The sequence below is a fragment of the Lycorma delicatula genome, chromosome 1 (genome assembly GCF_047948215.1).
Source record: "Lycorma delicatula isolate Av1 chromosome 1, ASM4794821v1, whole genome shotgun sequence".
Lineage (NCBI taxonomy): Eukaryota > Metazoa > Arthropoda > Insecta > Hemiptera > Fulgoridae > Lycorma > Lycorma delicatula.
The window spans coordinates 554603-569851 of NC_134455.1; the positions used below are offsets into that span (position 1 = coordinate 554603).

A 15249-nucleotide genomic window follows, 5' to 3' on the forward strand; every position below is an offset into this window, starting at 1 on the left:
ATAAATTGGCAAGATATACTGCTTATAAAGATTTATCTGGATGATTTATCATTATCAATAAATTGATGCAATTTAACATTTTGAATTTATCACGTGTACCTAAAATGAAACTGTGAAAAAACATGAACATAGAAGTAAAAAGTATTTAAAAATGGAGAGTTAGTTATTTTGAATTTGTAGATTTCAGTTCAACTTTTATTTTGTAGTAAGTTATTAGAAAATGTTAAAATATATTCAGTATTGTTGAAAAAGTTGAAAATTGATGGAAGATCTGTACGACACTTACGAACAACATGGAAAGCAAACGTAAGGACATCATGATGAGAGCCAGTCATCAGCGGAAGGAGAAGAGAAATGGCAAAGTGTAAGAGATGTTGGAGAGGCCTGATGAATTTCCTGGGCTAGCTGAAGATAAAATGAATTTGTTTTTTTGAAAAAAAAACAGATAAAAATAACATACTTACAGTTTTTGTTTTTTCTGTTGACCAGAGAATTCTGTGCCAACAATGCTTTGTAATATTTTTAATTGTTTTTTAACTTCGTCATTTATTGTTTCCTCTTTCTCATCAAAATCTTCCAACCTCTCAATATCTTGTTTTTCATTATCATTTTTTTCTTCATCACTCTCATAAAATTTTTCATCCATATAAAACCTTGAATCATTACCAAATCTAGACTGCAATTCAAAAAGCTAAAAAAAAGAAAATAAAAAAAATAAAAACTCAAAATCGATCAATAAAAATGAAAACATTATAATAAACAAGAAAAATGAGAATGTACGAAGCACTGATTAATATTATATGTTTCTATACCAATAAACTACTTTCTTTTTGTATATTTATAAATTCTTAAAATCACTGCCAAATAAACCAAACTTTTTACAATAAAATAAAAAAATAAAAATTACATAAATACAGAGGATTAGCTATACAGATTGAGTATGGAAACCCCTCGTCAACTTTAAAACCATTCCAGACAGAATACTGTAAGGATAAGGTATCAGTCAACTTTAGCTGACAAGAAATAGAATTTCAATCCCTTTTTGTGGGTTGGTCTAGGTGTTGTATTTCAAATTTATTTCAAACAGTAACATCTTTGTGTGATATATAATTTTAAAGTTCTCTTTAAGACAAGAAAAATGTTATAATTAAAAAGTTGGTATAATGTCTGGAACCAAAATGGTGACAACAGTTTAAAGTTTGGATTTTGAAAATTACTAAATTTAATATGTTCAGATAATAAAATTATACAAAAAGAAATTAAATTACATCTAATCTAATTAAAATTAATTTTAAAAGGTAAATTTTTATTTTAAAAGATAAAAAAAAATTATTTTTGTTCCTCTTTAATGAGTAAATAAATAAAAATATTGTCATGTAATTATGCTGATCATGATGGTTTCTTGCCATTGTTACAAAAATGAAGCTTACTTCATTGTTGTGTAATATTGCATTTAGTGTGTTTCATTACTACACTTTTAGTTTCTTAAGAGAATTTATTGTGATCGATTGGCTAATTGATTTTTTTTTATTTTACCATATTTGTAAACCACTTTCATTAGTTATAATTTTTTTACCTTTTTGTAATTGTTTTTTTACTGAATTAATTTTTTCTGTGCTACCTGTTAATATTACTATCAACATGTTACTTAATGAACAGAAGAGGGTCACACTTTTAATGATGAGGGGCTTTGGTGATAGGTTGTATAAGGAAGTTGTGAATTTTTCAATGCAACATTTAGTAATTGTAACTCTATTTCAAAAGGTACAATGCCAAAAACCATCAAATGATTTAAAGAAACAGAGAGCATTAATAGCGGAAAACCAGGGAGGCCTAAATCTACCATAAATAATAAATCGTTAAGAGATTATGCAAGAATTTACTGAGAATCCTCATTCCTCAACTCAAACAGCAGCACAAGAATATAATATTAGCCAGAGTTCAGCAATTTGAACATTAAGAATTGAAAATTTCAAACCCTTCAAAATTTGTCTGGTTCAAGAACTTAATGTTCTTGAACCTAATGAAGATGATTACAATCAAACACTTGAGTTCTGAAAAAAAAAATGAACAATACTTATGCAGATCCTAATTTATCAAACAACATAATCTTTAGGGATTAGGTCACATTTTTTTAAATGGCAATATAAATCACAATAATTGTCGACACTGGACTGACATTAATTCACACTGGTATCATGGTTTATACACAGTATCAAATCAAAGTAAATGTATAGGCAGGCATTGTTGGTGGACGATTGATACGGCTTATATTTATTGATGGAAATTTGCACGCACTAAAATAAGAAATAATATGACAACATATCATTTTGATCCTATCATTTCAAACATTAAAATGTTGCCACCACTCTCTTTTTCTGTCTAGCCTCCAGAAGCACCGTAAGGTATTAACATCAGAGGATGAATGAGGATGATATGTATGAATGTAAATGAAGTTAGTCTTGTACAGTCTCAGGTAGACAACTCCTGTGATGCGTGGTTAATCGAAACGCAATCACCAAAGAACACCAGTATCCATGATCTAGTATTCAAATTTGTATAGAAGTGCCTTTACTAGGATTTGAACCTTAGAACAATCAACTTCGAAATCAGCTGATTTGCGATTACGAGTTTCCTACCAGACTGTTGGGTTAGTGACTTGTCACCACTGGATTACTTTCTATGGGGCTGCTTAAAAAGTATTGTTTATCATAATAAGACACAAGATATCAAAGTTTTACAAAATAGAATTTGAGGACCAGCAGAAAATATCACTAGGAATCATTGAATAATGCAGGATTATACTTTTGCAACTGACTGAGACAATGTCAAACAACAGGAAGTCATTTTGAACATTTATTAAAATGAGATTTAAGTACATATGGAAATGTTATGCTTAATAATTTTTTTTTAAATAAATTTATTAAATAATATGCATTTAAACAAATTTTTATAAATTTATTTATTTGTGATTATAGTTCCTTAAATTAACAATGAATTTTTTCCAAAATCCAAACTTTATCTCGTTGCAATTTTGAACACAGACATTGTATCAACTTTTTATCTATACCATTTTTCTTGCTTTAAAAGAGACCTTTAAAATGATTTATCACATAATGGATGTCAAAAGGTAAAGTAGTCGACAGATATCTTATACTGAAAGTTACAGTATTCTATCAGGAATGGTTTTAAAGTTGTTAAGGAGTTTCCATACTTTTAACTTGCTCTGTACAACAGAAAGCAAATTAATGAAAACATAGGAAATTTCTTATTTCTTCTAACATTGTGGGTACACTACTGATCATAACTATTCTTTATGTCCTAAGAGTATTTGAGGATTTTTGTTTTGTGTTGTTTATCAGGTATGTTAAATTTTTCTCTGCAGTCAGTAATCCATCCTTAAAAACAGTAGAGGCTCTGAGGAAAAACTAGATAAATATTATCCTTGTAATGGGATATTAAAAAATTCAATCACATAAAAATTTGGATTATTTTCAAGTATCTTTTAAAAGTAATAAAAAAAAAGTTAAACTTTAATAAATATAATAATGATGATAGAATAAATTTAAACACACCAGCTTAAATGCACAAACTCAGGAGATAGAAAGATAGTACGAATAGATTACTTTCTAGCATTACTAGATTACTAATCTTTGATTTATTAACATTCCATGTGGAATATCAACAGAACAGGGCCTAGTCATAGTTTTTCAAATTTTAATCCTAGTAGTTAAGGTTAACATTTAAAAACAAAGTTAAAATAAAATACATCCAGTTATCTAGATGACATTTTAGCCATTATTTGTTGATCAGTTCCACAAGCAATACATCCTGGCCTGGCAACCTGCGATATAACATAGTAATATACAGTCACTTCTCAAGCAAAGGATTCACCTGTCTCTACAGGTCTTCACTAAAGTTTCACAATAGTTATCCTGGAGTAGTTGAGATATACTTATCATTTCTGAGGCCAGCACAAAACAACTGATTCACTCAAAACAAGCTATGTAATTGTTTTCAGCCTCTTTTATAATTGCAAATACCGAATATCAAAGGAGTTTTTACATTTTTATTTATTTATATTTATTAGAAAACATTTGTATTTTTATAATAAAAAAGATAATGCATAAGGTAAGAATGAGAAAAAAAGTTTGAATATCACAAAAAATTTGCAAGTGTACATACTATATCATTCAATGTATTTGAAGTTCATATTTATTACCTTTTAGAAAAATATATATATAGGTGAAATAATATTTATGAAGAAAGTTATTCTTTTTTAAACTAAGTGTAACAAAAACTCAATTTATCAGTTTACACAAGATATGATAACAGTATTTTGTAATTTAGGGGGCCAGGCTTTATTTAATAAGCAGTTCAGTCACAAGGCTTCCTATGAAGCCACTAGACAAAACAGTTGCTGGGTTGGTGGTCCACAGCAAGCCTTCCACTGGATCACAGGAAGGGTATGCTTTGGAGGTCATGGATCTAGCAGATTAAACCTAAACCCAGAGAACTAAAAATTGGATCCGAACTGGCTTACTATGAAAAAACACTGGATAAAAAACAGACAAACCAGTCCATGGGTTGGCCCATAGCAAGCTCCCACTGGATCACAGGAAGGGTATACTTTACAGGTCATGTATCTTAGGCATGGATCTAGCAGGTTAAACCTAAACCCACAGAACTAAAAATTGAGTGCGAACTGGGGTATGAGAAAACTCTAGCCTTGGAGAAAACAAAATATGAGACAAAATAATCCAACGGAAAGGTAAAGACCTCTTCTTCTCTATGATGGACAACTTAAAAGTTTGTTCATCCATACTTACACAACCCTATGTAAACTTAAGCAATTAAGAAAAAAGTTTGCTTATTCCTGGAATTGTGAACCATATGCAGGTTTGCAAGTCTGAATTACAAATTGTTCATTTAGAAACCCTCTAGTACATACACGTAGTAAGTTAGTATATTACTTTGGTTTATTAAAATTAAAAAAACTGAATAAAAAATATTGTATTTATAATAGTAAAATATTCAATAATTCTAGAGCTCAACAAAGAATTTACAGTAAGTTTTTTGTTCAGCTCAATTATTGAATAACTATGTTCCTATTTAAACACTATGTTCTATGTTTCTATTCATTAACTATGTTCTTAATTTAACACTGTATTTGTTATTTCAATAGCTATGCTAATAACTTACTTTTTTTCCTTTATCACCTTCAAACTATTGTTTTACATCAAACGAATGCAATACTTCATTTTCATCACAAGAATCATCATTGAATAATTTGCTTTTCTTATCATAATGATTTACTTTTTCAGTTTTATGTAAATTATCAACACTTTTATCATAATCAGTATCATCATCATCATCATTAAAAACAATCTTTTTGTTCAAATTTCCAGAATCCTAAAGAAAAGATCATATAGATGTTTAATTACTTATAATAAAAATTATTTCATACTCCCAAGATATTCATCTAATTAAAATTTAATAACGTACGTGTACAAAATATCATACCTAAAACCTCAAAAATAATTTTCAGTTAAAACACTACTGAGATTAAAATAATTATTTTAAAGTTTTCATTAGTAATTATTTAAATTTCTCAACCAATGTTTTTAATTTAATTTTTTTCACTATTTCTAATAAAAAAATCAAATCGGAAACAGCTTTGCAACAATGATTATACTGATCAACATAAAATTTGGAATTGAAAAGGGAGTAGGTGTTCTATATAGTATTTGATATGCTGAATCTGAATATGTATTCTGAAAAAAATCATCACATAACATTTGTAAGTTACAATCCCTTAAATTTATTTGTTCAATATAATACAAATAAGTTAGTACATCTGTATGTGTTTGCTTATTGTTAATAATATTCTTAATAATGTTAAAACCTACTTCCCTAATATATTAAGAAAAAAAAACATATGCAGGTCTGAATCACAAATTGTTCAGTCAGAAACCCTCAAGTAAGTTAGCAAAAACTCTTGATTTAATAAAATTAAAAAAGCGGAATAAAAAAAGTATTTAATACTGCTAACAAACAGTTTCAACTCAAACCTTAAAATAACATTAAGTCATGAAGTCAAACAAAACCAATGCTAGAAAATGGATATCGACAATTAGACTGCTTTGTATCTAATTCATAGCTTATCAAAATATCTAAACATGATTTACAGAAAAGAGGAAAAATGTATTTAGGTTTTAAAAATGTATTAATACAAAAGAACAAAATTAGGAGTTCCAAAACAAGAGGGTTACGATAATTTAGAAAAGTGAGTAACTTTTTTTTGTTTTTAAGTCAATTTTTTTATGGTTTCGTTTGGTTTTTCAACAAAGATCGATATAAAACATTTTACGAGGTGTGTGAGAAAAGTAATGAGATTGGTAACACTGCAAGCGATCTGGCAACACTGTGTCCATTGGTCTGTGTTAGACCGGTTTGTTCATCCCTTCCATATGCTCAGTACGAGTTTCAACGCCATTCAGCCAACACATTATTTTTGACAGCACCATCAGTGAAGTTGTATTTTTGTTGTGCGGTACGAAAATGGAGCATCGGAATTTAGAGCAATGTTGTGCAATCAAGTTTTGTGTTAAACTTGGGGAATCCGCGAGTAAGTGTGGCCTTTGAAAAATTGAAACAGGCCTATGGAAAACATTGCTTATCAAGAGCACAAGTTTTCTGCTGACACAAATCATTTTTGGAAGGCCGAGAACACGTTGAAGATCAACCTCGCTCAGGGAGACCTTCAACTTCAAAATCTGATGAGTGAACAGCTAAATTTAAACACTTTCACCGTACATCAAATTTTACAGACGATTTGGACATGTAAAAGGTTTGTGCGAAATTGGTGCCGAAAAACCTCATAAAAGAACAGAAGGACAATCAAAGAAACGTGTACGTTGATCTGCTTGAGAGGACTGACAATGACCAAGAATTCTTCAATCTTGTGATCACAGGTGATGAATCCTGGATATTTGAGTACGATCCTGAAACAAAGCAGCAAAGCAGTGTGGCACACTCCAGCATCTCCTCGACGAAAAAATGCTGAATGACCAAATCAAAGATCAAAACCATGCTGATTTGCTTTTTTGACAGTAGGGGTACTGTGCATAAAAAATTTGTTCCTCCAGGACAAACTGTCAACCAAGTATTTTACAAAGGTGTTCTTGAAAGGCTCAGGAAAAGAGTTATTCACGTGAGACCAGACATTGCAGACAAGTGGATGCTTCATCATGAGAATGCCCCGTGTCACATGGCAATTTCCATCAGGGAATTTTTGATCTCAAAATGCATTCCTGCGGTTCCTCAACCCCCCTATTCACCTGATTTGAGTCCTTGTGCCTTTTTCCTTTTCCCAAAATTGAAACATATCTTAAAAGGACGTCTTTTGGAACTCTGGAGAACACTCAAGGCTGTGACCGACCAGTTGAAGCCTTCCAGCGCTGCTACCAGGAGTGGGAACAATGACTCCGTCGGTATATAGCTTCCCAAGGGAACTACTTTGAAGGGGATAATATTGTTTGAAAAAAATAAAAACTTTGGTAAGTAAAAAGTCAGTCTCATTACTTTTCTCACACACCTCATATTTGATTTTTATTGACTTTAATTACATCAATCAATTTTCTCAGAAATAAATTTTGTCTCCAGTTTTTTGAGCTTTATAACAATTCTCTCAGATACAGTTCTGGGAACAATTTCTATTTTTCATGTGAGATATCATACAAAACCATAATTATTTTGCTCAATAATTGTGTCCGTTGAGTTTTAGTATAGAAAGAGCATGAATTTGTTTTTTTTTTTTTAAACAGCCCCAACAAGGCAACCAACTGGTCTTCACAACCAATCATAACATACATGGTCACCTCAAAGTATCATGGCAGCAGTCTCTGCCCTTCCTATCTGGCCTCTGTTCTAGAGGTTCACCCACTGGGGTCCCCCCCGCATCATCGGAGCACGCCAACCTCCATTCTGGACAGCTGACATGTTTCTCCGCTAGGGAGCCACCCTTCCCATCTGTAACCTATTAGCTCCTGACTTCAATTTGCATGCCGGGAGCTCCCCTGTGACCTTCTCACACCTTGAGGGTCCTCCATACCATCATCGGGAAGCACCGACCCTCCCACTCTTGTGTGTGTGTGTGTGTGCGAACCAGTATACCCTAGGCATGGAGGCTGCCTCCCTTGTACCACACATCACCAAGTTTCGCCCCTTCCTTTTTTTCTTTCATCCTTGTCAGATAAGTTCCTCCCTTTTCACAGAGCGTGCTATCTAACATAGCAGTTACTGGCACGTTTTCCACATACAACTTAAGTAGCATCCCCTCTATACAAAAATACCATTTAAATATACAAAACTAAAAATATTAAGCCTGCTATACAACAGGCAGCACTGGATGGTGCGTCTAGCACATAATTATTAAATCCAGTTACAAAACTCCACCAATCAGACTCCTAATTAACTATGAACTATTACAGTATAACTAGAGGTGCAGATCTGGCAAGAATACAAGATGAAAGTAGAATCAAACCACTCCATGTCATTTTACAATACAAAATAATACATTAGTGTAAATACAAGATTGAATTTCTTAAAACTACCACGATAAATATAGAATGAATCTACATGTACTTTACTGCACTATAAAGAAAACAACAGTTTTCTGTGTTTTCCTAAACAACACTTAAAAAAAAAAAAAAAAAAAATAAAAATAAAAATAAAAAAACCACTTTTTTTAATCAGAGTTTGCTACCTTGAATTATTTTTATGTCAAATTTGTAAAAAGCTTATAAAAATTAAAAATATATATCTTTTAGAAAATTTTTATGTAAAAAGAATTATAATTTAATCTTAAAAATAATACAACAGACCAAAAATTGTCTAAAATATACAAGAAAAAAATACTTATTTAACACAGCTAATTAATGTAATCTTACTTAAAAGTGGGAGAGGGCTTCCTGAATCTTATGATGTTAATATAGATTGGGAGGGATAAAAAAACCTTAAAATTTTACTTATTAAATTCAAAAATGCATCCTCATGCTGAATTTAAAAAAAATATTTTATTACTTAAAACAGTTCTTTTTAGATAAACATTAATATAACAGCCATAGAAAATGTACACGTAATTACTTACCACAGAAGGTAGAGCCTTTTTAATAGTTTGTTTTCTTTGATCAATTGCTTTCTTCATTTCTTTAATAGATTTCAATCTTTTTTCATCAGCGTTTGTAAAATTTCTTGAAAATTTACTCTCTGAACCATTATTTTTTTCATCTATATCTGAAAATTTGTTACTAATCAAGAAAGTTAAATTTTTCTTTAGAACCAATAATTTTTTTAGGGAAGACATTTTCATGTCTTTCATTAACTGTAGTTGAAAAATCAGAACTGTCATCAAATTTTGTAATTTTTCTTCCACTAAATTCATCACAGTCTTTCCAAACATTACTAAAATTTTCCAGTTTTGTTAGAATATTACTGTTACTTTTACTATTAAAATTAATTTTAGATAAAGTAGAAGTTTTAATATCTTCTATTTTTACTGACTCTTCATTATTTTCAAATAAATCACCATTATTTGATTCAAAGCAACTATGTGACATCTTAGTTGCATCATTTGTCTTTCCAGAAATGTTATCCTTAGCAGCTCTTCTTTCATTTTCTAATTTATTCAATATACTCTCTTTTAAAAATTCTACGGTTATTTCTTTTCCAAGCCACTTTTTTCTATGTAATTTTTTTAGACCTGAAACAAAAATGACACACATCAGATTTTGGTCTTCTCATGTACTTTTAAGACACAGATAATTTTTTCTTTCAGAAACAAAATCTATTAAAATATTACCACACAAATAACTTATATCACATATTAAAAAACCAATTAAAACATTAATTGAAAAACTATATTTCATTAACTACAATTTTTAATTTTGCTAAAAATGTACTTAACTTTCATACAATAACTTAACTTTCAATAACCAGAAAATCGAATGAAATGATATGAAAATTAAAAAAAAAGATAAAACTTTAATTTCTCTTTAAACAATGACATATGACAGCAATAATACCAAATCATTAATTGCTAGTTTCAAAAGGATCTTTGTTCACTGAAGCAAGCAGTTTCAAAAATATTTTATTAAATATAATATCCTACGCTGAGAGAAAAAATAACCATCCTTCAAAACCTGATTAAAAATAGGCAGGTAAATTGTGGGCTAAAAAAAATTCATAAGATAATTGTAGATAATTCACATTATTTTACTTAAAAGGATATAAAATAATCAAGATTGTTATTAACTACAATTTAATATTATTAATTACAATATAATTAGGATATTTAATTTTTCTAAACAAAGATTTAAAACTGCTGCATAGAACTGTTTGATCTTAGTTCTTTTATAAAAAAAAAATAATTGTAGAAATAATTATCGAATGATTTTTGGAATATTCTCAGAGATTTTAGATTATAAAACAGAAGTAAAAAAGCAAAATATGCTGTTATCACATTTTATTTCTCTGAATTCATTTCAGCAAAAATAAATATTTATAGAGAAATATAACTAAAATAACTATAAATGACTACTTTTAACTACTTCATTTCAATATCTAAGGAACTAGCAAAGAGAAGGCTAATATCATTATTTAACTTAAGAAATCATAAACAAAATTATGTTAGCTCATAATAACATCAGTAAGATCAAGCAAAGTCTGTTCTGTGAAACCTGAAATACTAATTTTCAGATTTCCATTTTTCCAATATTTTTTATATAGAGATTAGATTAATGACACTCTTGAAGAGCTATCTATAAGAAACTGGACAAGAACAATGCCAAAACTCTAAAAACCAATGATACAATCTTGATTAGATTGGTTTTATATAATGGTATTCAGAAAAGGATTGTGTATGGTTAAATATAATATTTACACTTGCCAATTAACAGAGCTGTTCATAAATAGATTATGGCTGATGGTTGGTTCATGATTGCATAAGATAACTTCTCAATTAAGTATGCTTGTTGCCAATTATTATGCAGAATAATTTTAAGTAAAAACAGGATGATCACAATATTGGCACTTGATTTATAAAAATTATTAATAATGTGTTTTAATGTCAATAATATTAAATTTATAACATACATACATGCTGAAAGTGACTCTTGAGAACCTTGCAGATTTACAAAAGCAAACGTAGAAATTATCTCATTTTGATCCAAACCACTATAACAAAATTTAAGTTCAACGGATAATACTTCACCATATTTAGAAAAGCGACTTCTTATAACATCTTCATCAATTTCATGTGGCAGATTGCCAACAAAAAACCGTTTCTTTTCCACGCTAATCTATCTGTGAGTAACAAAGAAAAAAATATTCTGATAAGCAATATACATATACCGGGTGATACTATGGGTGATAAGTATGGAAACAGCTTTATACTGTATACTGAGAAGTATCTGGAGTCAGAAAGAAATGGGTTTCTACATAGGTAAAACAAATCTGCGTTATGGTGCGTTTTTAATTTTTATTTACTATATTGAATCAAACTTAACTTTTTTAAATAGGAATGTAGACATATGACACATCATTCTGATTTAAAATTTTACAAGAAAAACAATGGTGAAACCTGTTTTTCTGTTATGCCTTTGTTATTGGGTTATAAGCATTTAAAGTTGAATGCTAATGTTTTTCTTATTATTTTTGTTTGTCTTATAGTGTTAACAAAAAAACGAGGTAAAACGCACTGCATGAACAATTTTATTGCATTTTACATTCATCATGCATACAATAATGAACTTTAAACAGTGCTATAATATTGATATTGATAATAATAAACAATAACTAATAATTAACAACAAAACAACAATTTAAGTGGCTATATAAACTAATATTATTTACTTTACATATTACAATATTTATTTTACAATTTTAAATAAATGTTTTCGAAAATTACTGATGAAATAAATTTTGAAAGCATACCATTCAACAATAAACGTTCAAAATGCTTCACCTCTACAGCTTGGCAATGTGCTAAGCTCAAGTAATATCAGTTTATAAATTGTTGTATCATGTCTGGTGGTAGACAAGCAAATTTGTCAATTATTCTTTTCAATTCATCAATGTCTGCAGGATTTTTTTGTAAACATTATGTTTCAGGCATCCCTAAAAAAGTAATCCATAGAAGACAGGTTTGAGGACCTGGCAGGCCATTCTATGGCTCCTCTACGACCCATCCAGAGATTTGAAAATTGTTTGTTTAAAATTTCCCATGCCGACATAATAATGAGATGGTTTCCCATCTTTCTGAAACTATTAGTATTATTTAATAATTCTTGTCCAACATTTTCCTGGATGTTTGGTAACATCCTATCAGCTTACAAGTTGCAGTAAACATCTCCTGCAGGATTGTCATCTAAAATAAAAGATCCTACAATACAATGACCAAAGATTCCCGCCCAACATTCGCTTTTTGAGGGTACTAAGTATGAGCCTCCATATTCATCTGGGATTATGATTGCTCCAATATCAACAGTTTTGCTTATTCACATGGCCATCTATTTAACTTAAAAAACACTTCATCAGTAAATATTAATGAATTACAAAAATTTGCGTCTTTATCTAATTTTTGCATTATAATATTACAATACTCAACTCAGCGATCTGAAAGTACTTGCACCAGATGTAGCTTTAAGGGTGAAATTTATTTGTTTTAAGAATTTTTAGAACTGACAAATAAGTTAAGTCATGTTGGACAGCAGCTTTCTGAACTGATGAATGACGGTCTTCAACAAAGATCTGCATGCAATACATCTAATGACTTGGCATCAGTTGTGAAAGTTCTTGGTCTAGCGGTGCGAGGACAATTATTTACAGTATCAGCTTGAAACCCCTGTACTGTCTTGATCACAGTCAATTTACTTATTGGTTCTCTGTTTGGAAATCTATTATTAAATAAATAAATCCTCTTGTAAAGGCCAAACTCTGTCACCATACTCATACATCAACTGATTTGTTCTTTCAGTTTAACTTAAAAAAGGTGTTGTTGTTTGAAGATTTAATACAACTAAATAAATGAATGAGGAAACTAATAATAAAACTTTCACCGAAAACAATAATAAAAAATTTGAACCACTAGGCCTACAACTTAATTTTTATTAGCACTCTCAAATTTTAGCATTACAAGTATGTTGAGGTAAAAAGGACAAATGAGGAGTTAATAAAGTTGCATTATTTCAACGTAATACAAACTTTCTTTTTTCTGTTTAGCCCCCAGAACCACTGTAATGTATTATTTCAGAGGATGAGTGAGGATGATATTTATGAATGTAAATGAAATGTAGTCTACTCCTGACCACTCCAGAGATATGTGGTTAATTGTAATCCAACAAAGATCACTGCATTGTTGTAAATTAACATATGCTTTACTCAAATAAATTTGTAAAACATTTTTTAAGTAAGTATTTCCAGCTGATTAGTTTCATTTATGATAAGTAACAAATATCAGCTTATATTAACACTGGATGTTAATTTTTATTTAAAAAATAATATCGGTTGATATAGCTAGGTGTGTTTTAATTATTAGTTATTGTTTATTATTATTAATATTATAGCACAGTTTAAAGTCAGTTATTGTAGGTATCATGAATGTAAAATACAATAAAATTTTTCATGCAGAATGTTTTACCCTCTTTTATTGTGAACATGATTTTTTCTGTCATTGCAACTTTAAATGCTTATAACTCGATAATGAACGCATTAGCAGAATGCGTTCACATTTAATCTTCATATTTAAATAAATTAAATTTGATTCAATATGGCAGACAAATACTAAAAACCCTCCATAATGCAGATGTTTTTTTAACAATGTAGAACTCCATTCCTTTCTGCCTCCCAAATACCTCTTAGATATGCAGTATAAAGCTGTTTCCATACTTAAATATCACCATGTGTATATATATATATATATATATATATATATATATATATATATATGATACATAAGGGCATATCAAACCAGTCAAATGACTGAAGACAAAAAAAAAAGGGCATATATACACACATACATTTTATATATATCAAGAACCATTCAATAATAAAATTTTAACTTGTCCATATACATATTTCATTACCCTTAATTATTTTGATCAGAAAAAACACTAAGAATACTAAACATTAACTCACTTCAGCAACCATAAAAAAAAAGAATGATATGCAGCTAGTATGAGATTTGCAACAAAAACCAGCAAAGCATATTGCCTCTGAGCACATAGCATTACATCACTATATTCAGGTTCTATTTTAAAAGTTAGATTTCTTTATGGCAGACCTATTTGAGTTAATAATATAATCAGTATAGACTGTAGAATCCAGTTTATAGAGCATGAACATCTTTTAATGATATATTCCTTTCTAAGATTGGCAGTTAATTTTTTAAAAATCTTGTATAATGGTATCAAAACTTGAATTTTATCAGTAACTGTTCTGCTTTGTGTAAAGGAATACAATTACATACTGCATTAAGCTCTTTTTCGCTTTGTAGACAAAGGACCTCATAATATCTAACAGGTCTTTTTATTTAGTAGTTACAGAAAACTTGAATACGGATAGTCTTCAACAACACTAAAATCAGCTTCTATACCAATAAGTTTAAGCAGCTTTGATTTAATATAAAAAAGAACAATCAATGTTAAAGATTGTAATATTGTTTTTAAAAAAGTATATTTTGTTTTCCTGATACAATGAAAAATTTGGAAGTTGTCTGTAAAGGTAAATCTAAAACTGGACAGTAAGTAATTGACTTAAAATGTATGTAGTGAACAGTCTAATTATTAAAAAAGAATTAATTTGCCTACTGTAAAATAATAAAATTCTGTATGAAGAAAAACTTAAAACTAAGTAAATACTGCCAGTTTATGACATAAGCTAAATATTTGAGGTTTTATTATTTAAAAGATACTGACTTATGTTTTTAACAAATATATACCTTTAAAGTAAGAACTTAACCAGCAAAGGTACGGTATGTTGTGGTGCAAGCTGAATTTGAACTTTTGTACACTAGGTTAGGAACCAAATTATCTGGCAACTTCAACATCGAAATTATATTTTTTATACTAGAAAATAGCACTGGTAAATTATTAAATAAAGCACATATACTGTACCCTTAATTCAATATCATACCATATTATTTATAATTCGAGCAATCTACCACGTGCAAGTAAACCACATTCATAGTAC

The 15249-nt window shown here is 29.5% G+C and overlaps 1 protein-coding gene across 1 annotated transcript in view; it reads right to left on the reverse strand.

The window, feature by feature from the left end:
* Nucleotides 1-464: 464 nt before the first annotated feature.
* LOC142318555 (uncharacterized) overlaps nucleotides 465-15249 on the reverse strand; it is a 34970-nt gene continuing 20185 nt past the window's right edge. Inside the window, exons 2-5 of the mRNA XM_075355109.1 lie at nucleotides 11159-11360; nucleotides 9152-9763; nucleotides 5203-5412; nucleotides 465-691 (exon numbers count right to left, since the gene is read on the reverse strand). Of these exons, the coding sequence (XP_075211224.1) occupies nucleotides 9312-9763; nucleotides 11159-11360 (654 nt within the window). The 3' untranslated portion in view covers nucleotides 465-691; nucleotides 5203-5412; nucleotides 9152-9311. The remainder of the gene's footprint in view (nucleotides 692-5202; nucleotides 5413-9151; nucleotides 9764-11158; nucleotides 11361-15249) is intronic.